At 55.1% G+C, this 20,756-nt stretch overlaps 1 protein-coding gene and 1 pseudogene across 1 annotated transcript in view; one reads left to right on the top strand and one right to left on the bottom strand.

Annotated features, from left to right (window-relative positions):
• LOC112204120 (uncharacterized) overlaps positions 1–3,370 on the top strand; it is a 41,958-nt gene extending 38,588 nt beyond the window's left edge. Inside the window, exons 6-7 of the mRNA XM_063795456.1 lie at positions 823–927; positions 1,090–3,370. Of these exons, the coding sequence (XP_063651526.1) occupies positions 823–927; positions 1,090–1,219 (235 nt within the window). The 3' untranslated portion in view covers positions 1,220–3,370. The remainder of the gene's footprint in view (positions 1–822; positions 928–1,089) is intronic.
• Positions 3,371–20,340: 16,970 nt separating this feature from the next.
• On the bottom strand, positions 20,341–20,436 carry LOC112207523 (small nucleolar RNA U13; annotated as a pseudogene).
• Positions 20,437–20,756: the final 320 nt, after the last annotated feature.

Raw genomic sequence — 20,756 nt, 5'->3', positions numbered from 1 at the left:
AAGCCCCTTTTGTTTCTTTAATTTTATTTTGGAAAAAACTTTTATTGTGAAAATTCACATATATATATAGAAAAAAATTCAATCAATGCAAAAGGATAGACAATGAACAAATGAATTCCCCTTCCACTCCAGATCCCCAACTCAGATCCAGACCTCCTGAGCCCACTTCCCCCATCTCATCACAGATCCAGACCTCCTCAGCCCACTTCCCCCATCTCATCACAGATCCAGACCTCCCCCACTTTCCCCATCTCATCACAGATCCAGACCTCCTGAGCCCACTTCCCCATCTCATCATCAGTGATTTCTTGGGCTCTGCATTAGTTTTCTATTGCTGCTGCAACAAACAGCTACAGACTCAGTGGCTTCCATTTCTGTCTTATAGTTCTGGTTGCCAAAAGTCCTTAGAGGATCTCACTGGGCTAAAGTCAAGGTGCTGGCACGGCTATGTCCCTTCTGGAGGCTCAATGGATGAATCGGGTCCCTGCCTTTTCTAGCTTCTAGGGGCTCCAGCTTCTAGGTTTGTGGCCTCCTTCCTCCATCCTCAAAGCCAGCAACAGCAGGTGAAGTCCTCGCCCATCGTGCATCACTCTCCCTTCTGCCTCCTTCAACTTTTTTTTTTATATTTAGGGGGAACGAGTATAGGATTCTTACATAGTCAAAAAGCTCCTTATAGAGAAGCTCAGAACTTTTCAATACAGCTTTGCCTTTTTTGCCATTTTAATTTTCCATTTAATTTAAATGTATTCTCTCATTTGACCTTCATACCCTGTGGAGAAATATTCCTAGTTTGGCTCGTATTGACAAATTGTTTTCACACAGCCCCCACATCACCCAACCAACCAGCAGAGATCCTCCTTCCCAAGAAACAGATAAACTGAGGCCCAGGAAGGCTAAGAGTCCTGCCAGGATCATTCACCTTTCAAGGTAAGGAGCCAGTTCCAGACCTGGGTTTGTGCAGCTCCAAGCTCCCCCGTCTTTCTACAATGCTAGATTTAGACTATAGCAATCTAGCAAGTGTGGCCACACAATGGTCAAGTTGGATTTAGATGATGTTCTCTATAAATCCATTCTCCTCTCCCGTGTAAGCAAGGCAAAGTACTCCAGGCCATGGGGAGTCCCTGAAGACTTGATGAACTGCAGTGGCCACATCAGGAGGTTGCAGGTTGACCAGAACTCACCGACACAGCAGGAGAGCAGCTTGGAACCTGCAACCTAGCCAAAACCTAGTGCCTTGGAATGGGGGAGAAAACATGCAGCCATTCCTTTCTCTCTGCTGGCTAGAGGGGATTCTGCCTTTTCCTGCCAGAGCCACCCCTTTCCCTCCTCCTAAAGTTGATGGTGGTTCTTTAAGGAAAGGGAGAAGTGCACGGTGTGATAGGGCAGGAAGAGAAGAAAACGGAGGAGAGGAGGGGACTTTCCCATAAGCAGGCAGAAGAAAAGGCAGCTGTGGTGTGTGATGGACATGGATGCAGTGGTGTCCAATGTGGGGTCAGCCCTAGAGGAGAGACAGAGAGAGAGACAGAAAAGTGAGAGAGTCCTGACCCTTACGATTAACATGGGATCTGCCTGCAAATGCTGTTTAGGGCCATCGCCTCTTCCTGTACTGCTATTTTTGAGAGTGATGCTCCTGAGCCCCACGACCCAGTCAAATTTGATGTCCCCTTGAGCCAGATTCAGTGCTGGGAGTCCAGTGTGATCTGCATGGATCTTGCTGCATTGAGAACAGGCCAGATCTTGACCCTAATACAGGGGCTGGATATGAACAGGCAACAGCTGGGTTTCTGAGTCAGAAAGACTTGGTTAATTGCTAATTGCTTAGGCGAGTAATTTAATTTTGTTGAGTCAGATTCCTCAGCTACAAAATGCACATGACAGTACTTATTCCTCCAGGTTGTGGGGAAAATGGAGATTCTAAGCACGATGTCCATTTCACAGAAAGATACCAATTTGGTGGCTTATTTTCCTTTCTACCTTCAGAAGTAGCTATCCCTGCCACCCAAACAGACCCTTGACTCTCAAGTGGACGGGGTCCCATTTGCACAGGGGGAGACCTTACAGCCTACGTGGAGTCTATACTTACCACTTAGTGAGCATTGTATCCACTCAGCGGCCTCTGTGGGCATCCGTCTCCTCTGCAGCATCTTTCCTCCCCACTGCTGGGTCTGCACATGACCCCCTCCTTGGGTTAGGCCTCTGATCAGTGATGACCTTGGTATGGTGGTGATGGTCAGTCTTGGCATCAAATGAGCCAGTTTATATCATCAGCTATTCAATAAAATACTAATCTAGGTGTCACCGTGAAAGTATTTTGTGACATTGTTATGTACATATTGTTACAAATGTGCGTGATGCATTTACTACAGCATAGAATTTTGCCTGGGTGCCAGCCTGAAGTCTGTCCGACAGATCATCCATGTTAGTCCCAAAGTCACAGAGGCCAATTGATTAAATTATTTTATCTCCCTTGAGAACTAAAAATAAAATCCTAAGCCCCCCACTCGACTTAACAGACCCCCTGTTGGCCAACGGAACCTCAAATAAATCTTAAAATTCAGTTCTTGGCCATGACAGGACAGGATGTCAGACATACCTCCCTGTACCTCCCTCCCTCTTATGGTTTAGACCCAACAACTGAACAGCATTAATGTTAAAATAGAGATCATGAGACTGACAGAACCGACTCTTTGTGGCAATAAGACCTCAAATTATAAACAGGACCTAGGGCCATGCCAGGTGAGGGTTAAGTCTTGTACCCTACTCTTAAAGAATTAACTAGATTCTAACTACCACATGGGTTTTATTTTTCTCTAGCAGCCAAGCAAGCACTGGCTGTGAGAGAAGCAAGATTAAAACAATTACAACTCACCCAGTTCACAGACGCTGAGTAACTGATCTCCTGCCCCACTAACCTTAACGACAGCTTTCTCTGGACAAGGGACTGATTTCAGTAACTTTCTCCTGATAAGAGACCATACTCCATAGACTGGTTCTGGCCAGTTTTAGAGGCTGTGGCTTTACAGAGGCTGAGTACCTTCATGTCCCTGCTTCACTTTTTGATGTGTAGGGCCTAATTATAATACATTTAAATGTCAAGTCTCCACCCCAGAATGAACATGCATGTTTATTGAATATGCATGCGTTAAGACCTCTTTTATGAGTATTCTCATAAAATGATATAGCTCCTCTGATATCCTATTGAGTATGTATATGTAGCCAACTCATTTGGCTCAAATTCCTGTCCTCTCCTTCCCTCCCTGGAAATGCCTGCCTCTGGCCTTGGCTGTAGGCCACACTTCCCAGCTTGTCATAATGGCCACCTTGCAGACTGCAAACCTTTATAAGAAATAAAGCTCTCTTTTCTAAATTTATAAAATTGTGTGATTTTTCAGTTGATGCTTTCTACACACACACACACACACGCAATTTATACAGAAGGAAATCTGGAGAATATATGTGGGAATGGATATTAAGTGTGTGGCACCATGGTGGAAGTAACATAAAGTTGGATTAGGCTAAATTTATTAATGTTGGCCCATTAAACAGAGATTCTGTACTCAGGGTTGTAGGTCAAAGCTTTAGAAAGGGCTCCAAGGGTTGGTTTGATTGGTTACTTGGTTGGTTGCCTGCTTGGTTGGTGGTGCTTGCTTCCTTGCTTAGTTGTTTGGTTGGTTTGTTGCTTGCTTGCTTGTTGGTTGATTGGTTGGCTGTTTGCTTATTTGTTTGGTGACTTGGTTGGTTGGCTGAAACAGAATCAGAGTTTACCTAAGGTACATAAAGTTGAGATGCCACAACTTCCTTGGTTTATGTGTACAGAAAGGTATGCAAAAACTCAGGGAGACTGGATTTATTATGTCAGACCTGCTCACTCACACTGAAGGGTCTACAGAACATACTCCTCACAACGATCATGAGAAAGAATATTGTGAGAGGAGCCCAGTATCCTGGAAGAGCTTTGAGCTTGTGCTCTCAGTAGGCAAAATGTTACAGCAGGAACTGCAGCCACTGGACTGGGATCTTTAAGTAAAATGAGGATAATTGAATCCTGGGGTGGCAGGGAACATGGGCTGTCCTTAATCACCAAAGATGAGGTGGGTGTGGTCACCACAGTGGAAAGCAGTGTCAAAGCAGCAGTCAGAATGGTTTGACTCAGACACCCACGGCATTGTGTAGTCCATGGTATCCACAGGGAGAGTTAATGGGCTGTACCAAAGTCTTAGTTGTTCTTTAAAAAATGAAGAATCCTAGGTCAACTGAATAAAAGATTAACTCAAATTAATGAAACACAGATCTAAAACCCTCAATCAATTCCCAGACTTGAGCCAGTTCACAGGCCCACAACCCCTTAAGTGAAGGGGAGGCTGGGTGATCTTGGGGAAGTACGCTGCTACACTGCCAAAAATTTACATTGTTAATCTTTTCCCCAGTCTTCCCCAAAGGGACCTACAGCCTTCTGCCAGGATGACTGTGACTTAGAGAAAAGAAAATTCTCAGATATTTGGGGAATTACCGGACACTGGCTCTCATTTGACACTATTATCACTATGTTGCCTAGGATGGATTCACGCTCCTAGGTTCAAGCAGTCCTCCTGCCTCAGCCTCCCAAAGTGCTGGGATTACAGACATGAGCCACTGTGGCCAGCAGAGCTTTGAAACTAGAACATGGAGGTCCAGTGGTAAATATTTGACAAGTCTGGGAAGAGATTGGGCCAAGGCAATGTTGATGATTCTTTTTTTTTTTTTTTTGCAACAGAGTCTCGCTCTGTTGTCTAGGCTGGAGTGCAATGGTGCAATCTCAGCTCACTGCAACCTCTGCCTCCAGGGTCCAAGCAATTCTCCTGCCTCAGCCTCCTGAGTAGCTGGGATTACAGGTGCCCACCATGACACCGGGCTAATTTTTTATTTATTTTTTTTTTGAGACAGAGTCTCACTCTATATCGCCCAGGCTGGAGTGCAGTGGCGCAATCTGGGCTCACTGCAAACCCTGCCTTTCAGGTTCACACCATTCTTCTGCCTCAGCCTCACAAGTAGCTGGGACTACAGGTGCCTGCCACCGTGCCTGGCTAATTTTTTGTATTTTTAGTAGAGACAGGGTTTCACCGTGTTAGCCAGGATGGTCTTGATCTCCTGACCTCATGATCCGCCCGCCTCAGCCTCCCACAGTGCTGGGATTACAGGGATGAGCCACCATGCCCAGCCACACCAAGCTAATTTTTATATATTTTTTTAGTTGAGACAGGGTTTCACCATGTTGGCCAGGCTGGTCCCTGACCTTGTGATCTGCCCGCCTCGGCTTCCCAAAGTGCTGAGATGACAGGCGTGAGCCACCGCGCCTGGCCAATGTTGATGATTCTAAACAGCAGCTGCTAATGTGAAAACCATCCAACTGGAAGCCCTGGCCTTGCCCGGAGGACACAGTCTGGGCAGTGGGCAGAAACTTCAGCTGCCTTCCAACTGAAGTTTTTTGTTTTTTGTTTTTTGTTTTTTTTTGAGATGGAGTCTCGCTCTGTGACCCAGGCTGGAGTGCAGTGGTGCAATCTCGGCTCCCTGCAACTTCTGCCTCCTGCATTCAAGCAATTCTTCTACCTCAGCCTCCCAAGTAGCTGGGACTACAGGCACCCGCCACCACACCTGGCTAATTTTTGTATTTTTAGCAGAGACGGGGTTTCACCATGTTGGCCAGGCTGGTCTCGAACTCCTGACCTCAGGAGATCCACCTGCCTTGGCCTCCCAAAGTGCTGGGATTACAGGCATGAGCCACTGCGCCTGGCCTCTCTTCTTACATATTTCTAGAACTCCTCTAGAATTTGGGGTTTTTCTTAATTACAAGGAATCAAGTTGAATCATTAGTGCATATATAAATATACATTTTATTTTTAGTACACATTATATACCTCAGGAATGTACAATGCTCAGTGCCTGGGTGACGGGATTATTCATACCCCAAACCTCAGCATCGTACAATATCCTCAGGTCACAAAGCTTCCCGTGGATCCCCTGAATCTATAACAATGATAATAATAATAAATAAAAAGTGACTTTGTCATTCACAGGGAAATGTGAATGACATTCACTCTGCCTCTCAGGCCCTTGGATTCCCAAAGTTTGTTTTCATCACACCCAGGGGACACTCAGAATCTCATTTTCAGAACATGGGTTGTTTTTCTTAGAAACACTTTGCAAAACAAAATAGGAAGCAAAATCTTTCTCACTCCTTCCGCTCCGTAATAGACTAAATAAAATGAGGGGTCAGGAATCCAGAGACTTTGACCGCAGTTGGCAGATTTATTGTGGTACAGACATGAAGGCAAGCAGTGTTCTCTCTGATTCTACGAACCGTACAGCCCGGGCCGGCTGCCTTCTGCTTTCTGGATGGTGCAGCTCCAAGCCCAAATTTCACCAGAGCTCCAGGAATCGAGCCTGGCCCAGGCACTCACTGCACGGGGGCCAAGCGTGAAACCAGTGATCGCTCCAGCAAGGTTACAGGACAGCTTGGTGATCCTTCTTGCCAGCCACAAAAGGTTATAGCCAGAATTCCACCGAATGTGGTCTTTCTGTGTATCTCCCCAGACAGCGAAGATGGACAAACATGGGGGTGGGGGGTGGGGGGGTGCTGACCTCAGTGGGGTGTCCTGGAGAGGCAGGAACCAGGGTTTACAGGGTGCAGATCCTACTGAAGCAAATGGAAGTGGCATCCACGGGCAGAGTTGGCTGTATCATCCCCCATCTGCCTGCGGTGTCACCAAATGTATCCAGAGACCGCTTGTAAACCTGGAGGGTGTGCTAACGTCAGTGGGGTGTCCTGGAGAGGCAGGAACCTGGGTTTCCAAGGTGCAGATCCTACTGAAGCAAATGGACGTCGCATCCACGGGCAGAGCTGGCTGTGGTGCCCCCCTTCTGCCTGGGGTGTCACCAAATTTCACCGAGAGACCCCTTCTAAACCTGGGGAGTGTGCTGACCTCAGTGGGGTGTCCTGGAGAGGCAGGAACCAGGGTTTACAGGACGCAGATCCTACTGAAGCAAATGGACGTGGCATCCTTGGGCAGAGCTGGCTGTGGCTGGCCTTCCGGCCTGGATGTCTCCCCCACTGCCTGGGGTGTCACCAGATGCACCCAGAGACCTCTCATCTGAAAGCCCATGCATGGGAAGCCTCCAGGTCTCCTCGGCAGGCAGCATCACGTCTGATTCAACTGCGTTATCAGGTAATGCAGGCCTGTTCTGCCTGTGTGCGTGAGTGTGTGGGTGCCATGTGGGAGTGTGTGTGTTGATGTGGGTGTGGGTGTGTGCTTGTGTGGCTGTGTGTGCCTGTTTATGTGATGATGAGTGTGGCTGTGAGTCTGTAAGACGTGTGTTTCCATGCGTGTTTCTGTGTGAGCGTGCATTCCTGTTTTATGGAAGTGTGTTTTTGTGATGGTGTTTGTGTGTGCCCCTGCATTTATTGTATTTGTGTGTTTGTGAATATGAGTGTATGTGTGTGAATCTGTATGGCAATGTATAAATTCTTTTTTGTTTTTTTGAGACAGAGTCTTTCTCTGTCACCCATACTGGAGTACGAAACATGATGAAACCCCATCTCTACTAAAAGTACAAAAATCAGCCGGGTGTTGTGGCTCAGGCCTGTAATCCCAGCTACTCGGGAGGCTGAGGCAGGAGAATTGCTTGAACCTGGGAGGCAGAGGTTGCAGTGAGCCAAGATCATACGGCTGCACTGCAGCCTGGGAGAGCCAGCCAGCCGGCCAAGCCAGCCAGCCAGCCAAGCTAGCCAAGCCAGCCAAGACAGCCAAGCCAGCCAGCAAGCCAAGCCACCCAGCCAGCCAGACAGCCAACCCAGCCAAGCCAGCCAAGCCACGCAAGGAAGCCAGTGAGCCAAGCCAGCCAAGCCAGCGAGGCAGTCACCAAGCTGGCCACGCCAGCCTGTCACCCAAGCCAGCCAAGCCAGCCAGCCATCTGATCCAGACAAGCCACCCAGCCAGCCAACCAGCCAAGCCAGCCAGCCAGCCAAGCCACCCAAGCCAGCCAGCCAGCCAAGCCACCCAGCCAGCCAAGCCAGCCAAGCCAGCCAGCCAGCCAAGTCAGCCAGGCCACCCAGCCAGTCAGGCCGCCGGCCAAGCCACCCAGCCAGCCAGAAAGCCAACCTAGTCAGGCCAGCCAAGCCAGCCAAGGAAGCCAGCGAGCCAAGCCAGCCAAGACAGCTAGCCAGCCACTCAGCCAGCCAAGCCAGCCAAGCCAGCCAGCCAGAAAAGCCACCCAAGCCAGCCAGCCAGCCAAGCCACAAAAGCCAGCCAGCCAGCCAAGCCAGCCAAGCAACCCAGCCAGCCAAGATAGCCAAGCCACCCAGCCAGCCAGACCAGCCAGCCAGCCAGCCAGCCAGCCAAGCCAGCCAAGCCAGCCAAGCCAGCCAGGCCACCCAGCCAGCCAGCCAGCCAAGACAGCCAAGCCAGCCAGCCAGCCAAGACAGCCAAGCCAGCCAGCCAGCCAGCCAGCGAAGCCAGCCAGCCAGCCAAGCCAGCCAAGCCACCCGGCCAGCCAAGCCAACCAAGCAACCCCGCCAGCAAAGCCAGCCAAGCCACCCGGCAAGCCAAGCCAGCCAAGCCAGCCAAGCCAGCCAGCCAGCCCAGCCAGCCAAGCCACCCGGCAAGCCAAGCCAGCCAAGCCAGCCAGCCAGCCCAGCCAGCCAAGCCAGCCAAGACAGCCAAGTCAGCCAACAAGCCAAGCCAACCAGCCAGCCAAGCCAGCCAAGCCAGCCGGCCAGCAAAGCCAGCCAAGCCAGGCATCCAGCCAAGTCAGCCAGCCACCCCGCCAGCCAGGCCAGCCAGCCAAGCCAGCCAAGCCAGCCAGGCCACGCAGCCAGCCAACCAGCCAAGCCAGCCAAGCCAGCCAGCTAGGCCAGCCAGCCAGCCGGCCAAGCCAGCCAAGCCAGCCAGCCAGCCAAGCCAGGCAAGCCAGCCAAGCCAGCCAGCCAGCCAAGCCAGCCGGCCTACCAGCCAGCCAAGTGGCCAGACAGCCAAGGCAGCCAAGTCAGCCAGCCACCCAAGCTAGCCAAGACACCCAGCCAGCCAAGCCAGCCAAGCCACCCAGCCAGCCAAGCCACCCAGCCAGCCAACCAGCCAAGCCAGCCAGCCAGCCAAGCCACCCAAGACAGCCAGCCAGAAAAGCCAGCCAAGCCACCCAGCCGTCCAAGCCAGCCAAGCCACCCAGCCAGCCAACGAGCTAAGCCAGCCAGCCAAGCCAGCCAGCCAGCCAAGCCAGCCAAGCCACCGAGCCAGCCAGCCAGCCAAGCCCGCCAAGCCACCCAGCCAGCCAAGCCAGACAAGCCACGCAGCCAGCCAGCCAGCCAAGCCAGCCAAGAAAGCCAGCCAAGCCAGCCAAGAAAGCCAGCCAGCCAAGCCAGCCAAGCCAGCCAGCCAGCCAAGCCAGCCAAGCCAGCCGGCCTCCCAATCCAGCCAAGCCAGCAAGCCACCCAAGCCAGCCAAGCCAGCCAGCCACCTAAGCCAGCCAAGCCAGCCAGCCAGACAAGCAAGCCAGCCAGCCATCCAGCCAAGCCTGCCAAGCCAGGCAGCCAGGCAAGGCAGCCAAGACAGCCAGCCAGCCAACCCAGCCAAGCCACCCAGCCACCCAAGGCAGCCAAGCCGCCCAAACAGCCAAGCCAGCAAAGCCACCCAGCCAACCAAGCCAGCCAGCCACCCAGCCAGCCAGCCACCCAAGCCAGCCAAGCCACCCAGCCAGCCAGCCAGCCAAGCCAGACAAGCCACCCATCCAGCCAGCCAGCCAGCCAAGCCAGCCAAGCCACCCAGCCAGGCAAGCCAGCCAAGCCACCCAGCCAGCCAGACAGCCAACCCAGTCAAGCCAGCCAAGCCAGCCAAAGAAGCCAGCGAGGAAAGCCAGCCAAGCCAGCAAGCCAGTCACCCAAGCCAGCCAAACCAGCCAGTCACCCAAGTCAGCTAAGCCCACCAGCCACCTAAGCCAGCCAAGCCAGCCAGCCACTGAAGCCAGCCAAGCCACCCAGCGAGCAAAGCCAGCCAAGCCAGCCAAGCCAGCCAGCCAGCTAAGCCAGCCAAGCCAGCCAACAAACCAAGCCAGCCAAGCCATCCAGCCAGCCAAGCCACCCGGCCGGCCAAGCCAGCCAAGCCAACCGGCCGGCCAAGCCAGCCAAGCCAACCGGCCGGCCAGCCAGCCAAGCCAACCAGCCGGCCAGCCAGCCAGCCAAGCCAGACAAGCCAGCCAGACAGCCAAGCCAGCCAAGCCAGCCAAGCCAGGCAGCCAGCCAAGTGAGCCAGCCAGCCAAGTGAGCCAGCCACCAAGCCAGCCAGCCAAGCCAGCCAAGCCAGCAAAGCCACCCAGCCAGCCAAGCCAGCCAAGCCAGCCAGCTAAGCCACCCAGCCAGACAACCAGCAAAGCCAGCCAGCCAACCAAGCCATCCAAGACAGCCAGCCAGCCAAGCCACCCAGCCAGCCAAGCCAGCCAAGCCATCCAGCCAGCCAAGCTAGCCAAGCCACCCAGCCAGCCAGCCAGCCAAGCCAGCCAAGCCAGCCAAGGAAGTCAGCCAGCCAAGCCAGCGAAGCCAGCCAGCCAGCCAAGCCAGCCAGCCTCCCAAGCCAGCCAAGCCAGCGAGCCACCCAAGCCAGCCAAACCAGCCAGCCACCTAAGCCAGCGAAGCCAGCCAGTCAGCGAAGCAAGCGAGCCAGCCAAGCCAGCCAGCCAGCCAAGCCAGCCAAGCCAGCCAAGCCACCCAGCCAGCCAAGAAAGCCAAGCCACCCAAACAGCCAAGCCAGCAAAGCCACCCAGCCAGCAAAGCCAGCCAGCCACCCAACCAGCCAGACCAGTCAGCCAGCCAGCCAGCCAAGCCAGCCAAGCCAGCCAGGCCACCCAGCCAACCAGCCAGCGAAGCCAGCCAAACCAGCCAGCAAGCCAAGCCAGCCAAGTCACCCAGCCAACCAGCCAGCCAGACAAGCCAGCCAAGCCACCCAGCCAGCCAAGCCAGCCAAGCCAGCCAGCCACTGAAGCCAGCCAAGCCACCCAGCCAGCCAAGACAGCCAAGCCAGCCAACCAGCCAAGCGAGCCAAGCCAGCCAAGCCAGACAGCCAACCAAGCCAGCCAAGTCAGCCAAGCCAGCTAAGCCAGCCCGCCAACGAAGCCAGCCAAGCCAGCCAAGCCAGCCAGCCAGCCAAGACAGCCAAGCCAGCCAGCCTCCCAAGCCAGCCAAGCCAGCCAAGCCAGCCAGCCACTGAAGCCAGCCAAGCCACCCAGCCAGCCAAGACAGCCAAGCCAGCCAAACAGCCAAGCGAGCCAAGCCAGCCAAGCCAGACAGCCAACCAAGCCAGCCAAGTCAGCCAAGCCAGCCAAGCCAGCTAAGCCAGCCCGCCAATGAAGCCAGCCAAGCCAGCCAAGCCAGCCAGCCAGCCAAGACAGCCAAGCCAGCCAGCCAGCCTCCCAAGCCAGCCAAGCCAGCCAAGCCAGCCAAGGAAGCCAGCCACCCAAGCCAGCCAAGCAAGCCAGCCACCTAAGCCAGCCAAGCCAGCCAGCCACCTAAGCCAGCCAAGCCAGCCAGCCAGCCATCCAGCCAAGCCAGCCAAGCCAGGCAGCCAGCCAAGCCAGGCCAGCCAGCCATCCAGCCAGCCAAGCCAGCCCAGCCAGCCAGCCAGCCAAGCCAGCCCAGCCAGCCAGCCAGCAAGCCAAGCCAGCCAGCCAGCCAGCCAGCCAGCCAGCGAAGCCAGCCAGCCAAGCCAGCCAAGCCAGCCAGCCAGCCAAGCCAGCCAGCCAGCCAAGCCAGCCAAGCCAGCCAGCCAGCCAGCCAGCCAGCCAACCAAGCCACCCAAGCCAGCCAGCCAGCCAAGCCACCCAAGCCAGCCAGCCACCCAAGCCACCCAAGCCAGCCAGCCAGCCAAGCCACACAAGCCAGCCAGCCAGCCAAGCCAGCCAAGCCACCCAGCCAGCCAAGCTAGCCAAGCCACCCAGCCAGCCAAGCCAGCCAGCCACCCAGCTAGCCAAGCCAGCCAAGCCAGCCAGCCAGCCAAGCCAGCCAGCCACCCAGCTAGCCAAGCCAGCCAAGCCAGCCAGCCGGCCAAGCCAGCCATTTGGCCAAACCACACAAGCCAGCCAGCCAGCCACCCAGCTAGCCAAGCCAGCCAAGCCAGCCAGCCGGCCAAGCCAGCCATTTGGCCAAACCACACAAGCCAGCCAGCCAGCCAAGCCAGCCAAGCCAGCCAAGCCACCCAGCGACCCAACCAGCCAAGCCAGCCAGCCAGCCAAGCCAGCCAAGCCACCTAGCCAGCCAGCCAGCCAAGCCCACCAAGCCACCCAGCGAGCCAACCAGCCAAGCCAGCCAGCCAGCCAAGCCAGCCAAGCCACCCAGTCAGCCAGCCAGCCAAGCCAGGCAAGCCAGCCAGCCAGATCCAGAGGCCTCCTTGGCCTGGGGACCGGGTGGATTTGACGCTTGCACAGGTAGAGATTGCTCCATGCAGATGAGCCATGTAGGGGGCTCGGGCCCTAGGGACCCAGCCTCTGGGCCAGGGGTTGGCCTGCCCAGGCCTGCTGGTGTCTCAGCTGGTGGCCGAGAGCCATAAGGCAGGCATTGTCCTCCACAAGGTCAGCTTTGCCGCTAACTTCCTGTTCTCGTTAATAACCTGATGCAAGGAATTCTATTGCAATTGTTTATGTGTCTCTCCTAGAAGGCTGTGAGCAACACTGTATCCCGAGCTCCTGGTCTGATGCCTGGCACACAGTAGGTGTTTAATAAATGATTCTTCAGTGCATAAATGAAAGAAAACATGGGTGAAGTTAGCATGGTCAGGACCATTGCAACTGCCTTCTGACTGGTCTCCTTGCTTCTCCTTAGTCTCCAGGCAGCAGTTGGAGTGATACAGTAATGGGAATCACCACACTCTTCCTTCTCTGGCCAGGTTCAGCCCCAGACTGGTGCTTCCAGGGAGCCCTTGATGCCCTGTTGAGGGGTGTGGGCTTGGAAGCTGGGCACTTACAGCTGTGGGTTGTTGCCACTGTTGGAGTAGCGGAGGCATCGAGCCCCCTCCTCTGATTTTCCAGCATGACTAGTGGTGACAATATTGGGTCTCAATGGATCTCTCCTGCCTCCAGTCCAGTGCCCTTTTTTGGGGACCATTATTGGCTTTTGGGGACCCTGAAGGAGGAATGGCCTGGTTATGCAATTTGGCTGGAGTGGAACGTCCCCATGACGACATGGCAATGAGTCTTCCCCAGCAGGCAGATGCCAGATGCAGTGGTGACCACACCTGCCATCTGGGAGGATTCCAGGTGAGTCCCTGGTGTGGGGGCTGGGGTGGGCTCTCCATCCTCCTATCCCTGGGACAAGTGTGTGGGGGACAGCGGGGGCCACCAGGAGCCACGTTAGACGGGCCCAGCCTCACCAGGTCTACTCTGGGACCGGCTGGGCCCCAGGGGGGCTGTGATCTTTCACGGCCATGATGTTAGGAGAGAGACAAGGACCAAGGATGGTGATTCCTTCCCAAAGGGCCACAGCCATCCAGTAAGGCCGAGCAGGGAGGAGCTGAGAAAGGCAGCCTCCCTCCTTTCTGCCTCTCTCCACCATCAGCATCAGCTCTGTTGCCCAAGGTGGTCACCCTCTGCTGGGGCTGGGGCTTGTAAGGCAACGCCACCCACCCCCACCTGGCGGTGCTTGCTCTCCGATTCCTGGGACCTGCCTGACCTTGATTGCAGCAGGGTTTTATGAGTGGCCTCACCACTTTATCAATTGCTGTTGCCTTTTATTACTTCTCAGGGGCTTTATCTCAGCGGCCGCCTTGCCTCCTGGCTAAATGAGGATTAATTTTTTAACAGGATTATGTGCTGTGGGTTAGCTGTACTCTCTGGGGACGGCCAGGCGCTCCCCTCCCTCTTAGCCCCTCCCTCTCCCCAGGACCCCCTTGCTGGTTTGCTGGGAGCAGGGGCTACATGTGGGGGCCCCAGGAGCTGGGGGCTGCATCATTCCAGACTCTGGGATGGGGGTGGGGTGGCGAGGGCCAGACCTGGACTCTGGGTGGTGATGTCCTTGGGCAGGGCCTGCCCTGCAGGGTGAAGTTCCTTTAGAGGTTTCAGCCACTTCTTGAAGGACACCAGACTTGGCCACTGAGCAGCTGGGAGTGGGGAGAGATGGAGCAGGAGCAGGAGCAGGATCAGGGGGACATGGGGAGAGAGAGGATGGGGGCCACCTTGCCAAGCCCACCTGCCCCGGTATCTCAGAGCAGCACAGCCTGAACATGGCCAGCATCAGACTTTCTTGGTCCTTCTGGAACACAATTTCAATTTTCCACCAAAGTTTGATAAAGGTGAGCCTGTTCCCACCCCTCCTGTGTCTATCGCCTGGAGGACAAAACCCAGGATCCCACCTCCAGCTCTCCATGCCACCATCTCCTTCACAAACCAGAGGGAGGCCTCCTTCTTTGCCCATCAGGAAAGCCTCTGTGTCAGTCCAGGGTGGGCCTCCAGACACCAGTCTAGGGGGCTTCTCCCTGTTGCCCCAGGCAGAGCTGAGGCCCTTGTGGCTTCTCTTGTGATTCTTCTGTTGGGCCTCCTGTCCCCTCTGGAGTTATGAATTTGTGGGTGTGCTTACCTGCCTGCTGTGGGCCCCTGAAAGGGACACATTGATACTGCATTCATATCTAGGCGCATGGGAGGTGCCAGGCCTGTTTATGGAAGGAGTGATGAATGGATGGCTGAATGAACAAATGAAGGGATGAATGCATGAGGGAGGAAGGGAGGAGGTCATTGGCTCCCTGAAGGGGCCCAGGGCTGACTTGTTCACAGCTCCCTCTTCCCTTGGCTGAGCCCAGGGCAGGCTGGCAGCTCTAGGCCTGGGATGTTGGCCCAGCAGCCTCGTGGGCAGCTGGGTTGATGGGGTGAGGTCCTGGCCAGAGGGGAAAATGTCCCTTTTCGGGTCTGGCTTCTCCTCCAGAGTTCCTGCTCTGCAGGTATGTGCAGACCTGGCTTAACTGATGTAATGAATGACCACAAACTGAGTGGCTTCAAGCAGCAGTCATGCATTCTGGTGGCCTGGGCATCCTTGGCTTGTGGCTGCATCCCTCCTGCTCAGCCACCATTCTCAAGAGGCCTTCTCTGTGTCTGTCCCTATGACTCCTATAAGGACACCAGCCCTTGGATGTAGGGCCTGCCTGAATAACCCAGGATGACCTCATCTCCTCATCCTTCACTTAATTCCATCTGCAAAGGCCCTCCATCCAAAAAAGGCCGTATTCACACATTCTGGGAATTAGGACAGGGTCATATCTTTTTGGGGGACCACGCTTCAACCCATAAAATACCCATATGCTTGACGACCCACCTTCCTCCTCTCTGGGAGCCTCTGTGCTCACACCTAGAATTTCCGGGTGTGAGTCTATGCCCCTCTGTGACCATCCTGTGTCCTGGTTTTTTGTTTTTGTTTCTTGAGATGGAGTCTCGCTCAGTCGCCCAGGCTAGAGTGCAGTGGCACGATCTTGGCTCACTGCCAGCTCCACCTCCCGGGTTCACGCCATTCTCCTGCCTCAGCCTCCTGAGTAGCTGGCACTACAGATGCCTGCCACCACACCCGGCTAATTTTTTGTATTTTTAGTAGAGATGGGGCTTCACCGTGTTAGCCAGGATGGTCACAATCTCCTGATCTCATGATCCACCCGCCTCGGCCTCCCAAATTGCTGGGATTACAGGCATGAGCCTGTCCTGTGTTTTTTTTACATTTATTTTTTGAGACAGGATCTCACTCTGTCACCCAGGCTGGAGTACAGTGGTGAGATCATGGCTCACTGTGTAGCCTCGACCTCCTGGGCTCAAGCCATCCTCCCCTCTCAGCCTCCTGAGTAGCTGAGACCACAGGTGTGTACCACCATGCCCAGCTAATTTTTAAAATGTATTCGTAGAGACAGGGTCTCCCTATGTTGCTCAGGCTGGTCTTGTACTCCTAGGTTCAAGGGATCCTCCTGCCTCAGCCTCTCAAAATGTTGGGATTACAGGCATGCCTGGTGTGTCCCTTGTTTATTTGTTCATGTATACCACTCCTGGGTATACGCCCAAGAGAATGGGAAGCAGGGTCTCAAAGAGATACTTGCACACAGGTGTTCATAGCAGCTTATTCACAAAAGCAAAAATGTGGCAACAGGCCAGGCATGGTGGCTCATGCCTGTAATCCCAGCATTTTGGGAGGCTGAGGAGGGTGGATCACCTGAGGCCAGGAGTTCGAGACCAGCCTGACCAATATGGTGAAACCCTGTCTCTACTAAAAACACAAAAATTAGCTGGGCATGATGGCAGGCGCCTGTAGTCCCAGCTACTCGTGAGGCTGAGGCATAAGAATCACTTGAACCCAGGAGGCGGAGGTTGCAGTGAGCCGAGATGGCACCACTGCACTCCAGCCTGGGCAACATAGTGAGACTGTATCACAAAAAAAAAAAAAAAAAAAAAAAAGGCATTTAGTATGCCTAACCGCCCTGCCAGCTCAGCCCAGCTGACCTCAGATGTGCTCAAGACACTCCCATTAGCCTCTAGGTAGGCAAAATCAGCTCACACAAAGCTTTTTTTTTTTTTTTTTTTTTTTTTTTTTTTTTTTTTTTTTTTTTTTGGCAGACTCTCACTCTGCTGCCCAGGCTAGAGTGCAGTGTTGTGATTATAGCTCACTGCAGCTTCAAACCCCTGGGCTTAAATGATCCTCCTACCTCAGCAACCCAAGAAGCTGGGACAACAGGTATGTGCCACCACGCCTGGCTAATTTTAAAAAAGGTTTGTTATGTTTTGTAGAAATGGGGTCTCGCCATGTTGCCAAGGCTGGTCTTGAACTCCTGGGCTCAAGCCATCCTCCTGCTTTGGTCTCCTAAAATGCTGGGATTACAGGCGTGAACCACTGTCCCTGGCTCACGAAGCTAGTTTTCTAATCAGGTGTTGATTTTCTTGTGCAATTTGTCGAATACTGTACTGAAAGTGAACATGGTTGTGTGGAACTTAAGTGCCATTGCTGCTGAGTTCTGGTCACATTCTTACCATCGTGGAGTCAGGACCTGTCAGTGGAGCCATCCTAATAAGGCAGGGCCATCTGTGTAGGAATCTGCTGTTTGCAGAGATTTTTGTTGGTGATCACCAGGCTTGGACTCTGAGAACCTTGGAGGAACCCATTGGGGAGCACACAATGCGGAGTGGGACGTTCACTGGACCAGGGAGGTTGGGCCGTGGTTAGGAACCTGGGGGAGGAAGAACTGAGGGGGTTGGGGGTCTGAGCTTTTCTCAGTGGCTCAGCCACGACCCTGGGCCACCCCTGCCCCAGGCCTCCCTGCTGTGCCTGTGAGCTGGGGGTGATCATTAGTGTCCCCTCCCCCAGCAGGTAGGGTTATGCCAGGCACAAGGGGGAGGCTTGCGGCATTCCCACTGAGGACAGACTACCCGGGAAAGCACTCGGACAGCCTCAGGGAAGATGAGGGTGGGTCCAGGAGATGCCAAGGGCAGGCCCTTGGGCAGGTTTTTCAACAGTGCCTCTGCCCCACCACCCCTGTGCCCTTGCCTGTCACCACAGGATCTCAGAGAGGAGAGCCATGTGGCTCAGCATGGCCAGGGGCAGGCTAGACTGTCCTGCTGCAGAGGACCCACTGGGACCCAGTGGGACAGCCCTCCCTCTGGGACTCCATGGCCTGTGCTGTCCTCCTGCCCAAGAAGCTTCCCTCTGAGGCATCTCGGGTCCGGGTCCGTCCTGCTCACCCAGGGCCAGGAGCCCCCAGGAGGCCCACGGTAAGAAGGAGCGCAAGACATAAACAATTTCCCCCTCCTCTGCCGAAGGCTCTGGCGTCAGCGTGCTTTGCATGCAGCGGCCTTTCCCCAGGGCAGCGAGGACCTGAGTGGGCGCCTCCCCCACCGCCTCCTGGGTGTCAGCCCCAGACTGCCCCACGGCTCCACCCCTATTCAGAGCCACTCAGCCCCTGGGAAAGGTGGCTGGGTCATGAGTTGGGGATATGAGGGGGATCAGTGCCTGCTAGTTGGTGCCAGAAAACCACCTTTGCTGGACTTGGCATTGAGGGTTGGCAAGGGGGCCTTGGAGACACTCTCCTCCCTACCTGTACCCCCAGGGTACCCGCGGTCACTCAGTTCCTGACTGCCTGCTTTGGGTTGGGATCCCAGGACCCACCCTCTCCCGGCTTCTGCTGAGCCATGCCCTCTGCGGTGGGGGGTCCCCTGCCTCATGCCACGGCCTTGTGTCACTCAGAGCCCCTGCTGCACGGAGCCGTGCTGTGGGTTTCTTTTCCTGTGTGGACCTGCAGAGAAGCTGCCTTGTCACTGTCCCCTCATTGCTGGGGTATAAATCCTCATTGTCACCATCTTCTTGGCCCTTTTCCACCAGCTGTGGACTCTGGGGACACTCAGGACTCAGGCCTGGAATTTTCCCCAAGGTTTTTCCTAGGTGCATTGGTGTAAACAGGGTCCCCTCTTGCCCCAGAGGCTGAGCTCCCATGGGCAGGGGGAGAGTGGGAGCAGTTGTCTGAGGGCCAGGCTGCGGGGACAGGGTCTGGGGTTTCCTGTGGAAATGCTGAAGAGTGCCCGCCCCTGCCCTGGCTCCGGCCAGCATCTGGTCGCCCTGGCAGGCAAGGAGTGGCAGCTGCAGAACGCATTAAAGTGGTGGGTGGGGTGGGAGTGGCTGGTGCTGACTTTGTCCAAAGGCCAGAGGTGCGGTGGGGCCCCTGACACCATGTGGCTAAGGGCTTCTCCATTCACCAGGACTGTTCTCACAGAGTCTTTCCAGAGAGGCCGCAAAGGGCCTCTTATCTCCAAAAACATCTATTTTATAGGCACCTGGATGTCTACTGTGTCCTGATACAGAAGAGAGGACATGCAATGGGAGATAACGTGGCTACCTTTGGCCATGTCGGGTGGATAAGAGATGGCCAACAGGTCACTGCAGGGCCTGCTCCCCCTTACTTCCCCCATCAGGGGACAGGATCTCGTGTGTGTGTGTGTGTGTGTGTGTGCATGTGGCAGGGAGGGGTATCCCTCTGGTGCAGTCCTTGATGGTTTCCTCACCTTGATGTTGGTCCCATGGCCATCGGTGTTGGCCTCATCATCACCACTTTCAGTCTCTGAACAGCAACAGGCTCCACTGAGCAGGTGCCCAGTGACACCTGGTGCGTTGGAGGGTGGGGCTGAGCCCTGGTGAGCCAGGACCTGCTGAAAGATCAGGGGGAAGAGAATAGACCCCCCTCCACCAGCCCTGGGGCCCCACAAAGGAACATTCAGGCCGCCCCAGTTTGAGCCATGAGTTGTGTCCACGGCAGCCTCGCTTCGTTTGCTGGGCCTTGGCAGCGATAACGCCTGAATCTGTGCAGGTCTCAGGTGAGCCTTCTCCAGCTCAGCCTCTGTCGCCTCACAGGACGCCTCAGTTCCCGGGCATTGATTCTGCACCTGCTGTGTGAAGGAAAACCAGAGAGGCCAGTCCTTGCTCCTGAGGACTCAAGAGTCTGGATGTGGGGGGAAACCCACACCCCACAACGCTCCCAGACGATGGACGCAGCGCAAGGTCTAGGCTCACTCCAGGAATGTGGGGCACAGGGCCCAGAGCCCATTTGGATGAGGAGGCGCTGTGCCCTCCGTGGGCTGGAGGGAGAGGGGGCCTTTGGTGGCCGGTGAAAGCGTTTTGCCAGCTGAGAATATTCTTTTTGCTGGCCGCGTCTAATCTGGTTTCTGGGGAAGATAAGAGGAGGCTACATCAGCAGATGCCTGTCACCATGGACTAAGAGCTGGCTCAGGGAATCCAATTCCAGCTCAGAACCCGGGGCCCAAGGAGCCGCTTGAGGCTGTGGCTCTGTCTCTTTTTGGACTCGAGGGACTCTGACCATGGTTGTGGACTCTCCCTAGAAAACATGCACACATAGCAATTTGCTGACCTGTCCTGGGAGCTCAAGGGAGGCCCAAGGCAGTGGGGCTGGGGGGCAGGGAGCAGAGGGGCAGGGTCGGGGCCAGGGGAAAGAGAGAGCATGGGGGGGATCCTGTCCCCTTGAGGCTGCCATGCAGGGGCTGGCTGCATTCCAAGGCTGGAGGAACAGCTCTGCCTTGCAGGGAATTAGCACAGTCTGCCTGTCCGGCTGCTTCACCGTGGGTTGCCCCTGTGCCACTGAGGATGGTGATGGGGGAGGAAGGGTGGTGATGAGGGAGGGAGGGTCTTGATGTACCACCTGCCCCCAGATGGCCAAGGTGACCCTCCCCAGCGTCCCCAAGCTTCGCAGGCATGTAGGGGAGCCTCGGAGGGCACATCTGTTTGCTGTTTCTGCTGTTACACGTGACCACAAACTTAGTGGTCTAAAACAATGCAAATGTATTTATTTTTTCCTCTTTTTTCCCCCATGTAAGATAGGTAACGTGCCACTGTTCTAAAGATGTTGCACGTCCCACGCAAGAGTGTGAAAACCCCCTCATCACACATATCAGCCACAGAAGGATCAAAACAATGCCAATTTATTATTTTAGAGTTCTGGGGGTCAGAAGTCCCACGGGGCTGCACTGGGCTAAAGTCACGGTGTCAGCAGGGCTGGCTCCTTCTGGAGGCTGGGGGCAGATGCATCTCCTGGCCTTTCCCGGCTTCTGAAGGCCATCACGTTCTGGGCCTCAGTCCCAGGCTGGGGCATCACCACACCCACTGCTTTTGCACCACGTCTGCTCTGACCCCCGCCTCTCTCTCACAGGGGCCCTTGTAATGCCATTGGGTTCACCTGCATGATGCCGGGGAGTCTCCCATCGCAGGACCCTCGGTCACACTGGCA

Source organism: Pan troglodytes, chromosome 16 (genome assembly GCF_028858775.2).
Source record: "Pan troglodytes isolate AG18354 chromosome 16, NHGRI_mPanTro3-v2.0_pri, whole genome shotgun sequence".
Taxonomy (NCBI): domain Eukaryota; kingdom Metazoa; phylum Chordata; class Mammalia; order Primates; family Hominidae; genus Pan; species Pan troglodytes.
Note: the sequence above shows the minus strand (reverse complement) of the source record. Positions and strands in the feature narration are given on the sequence as shown.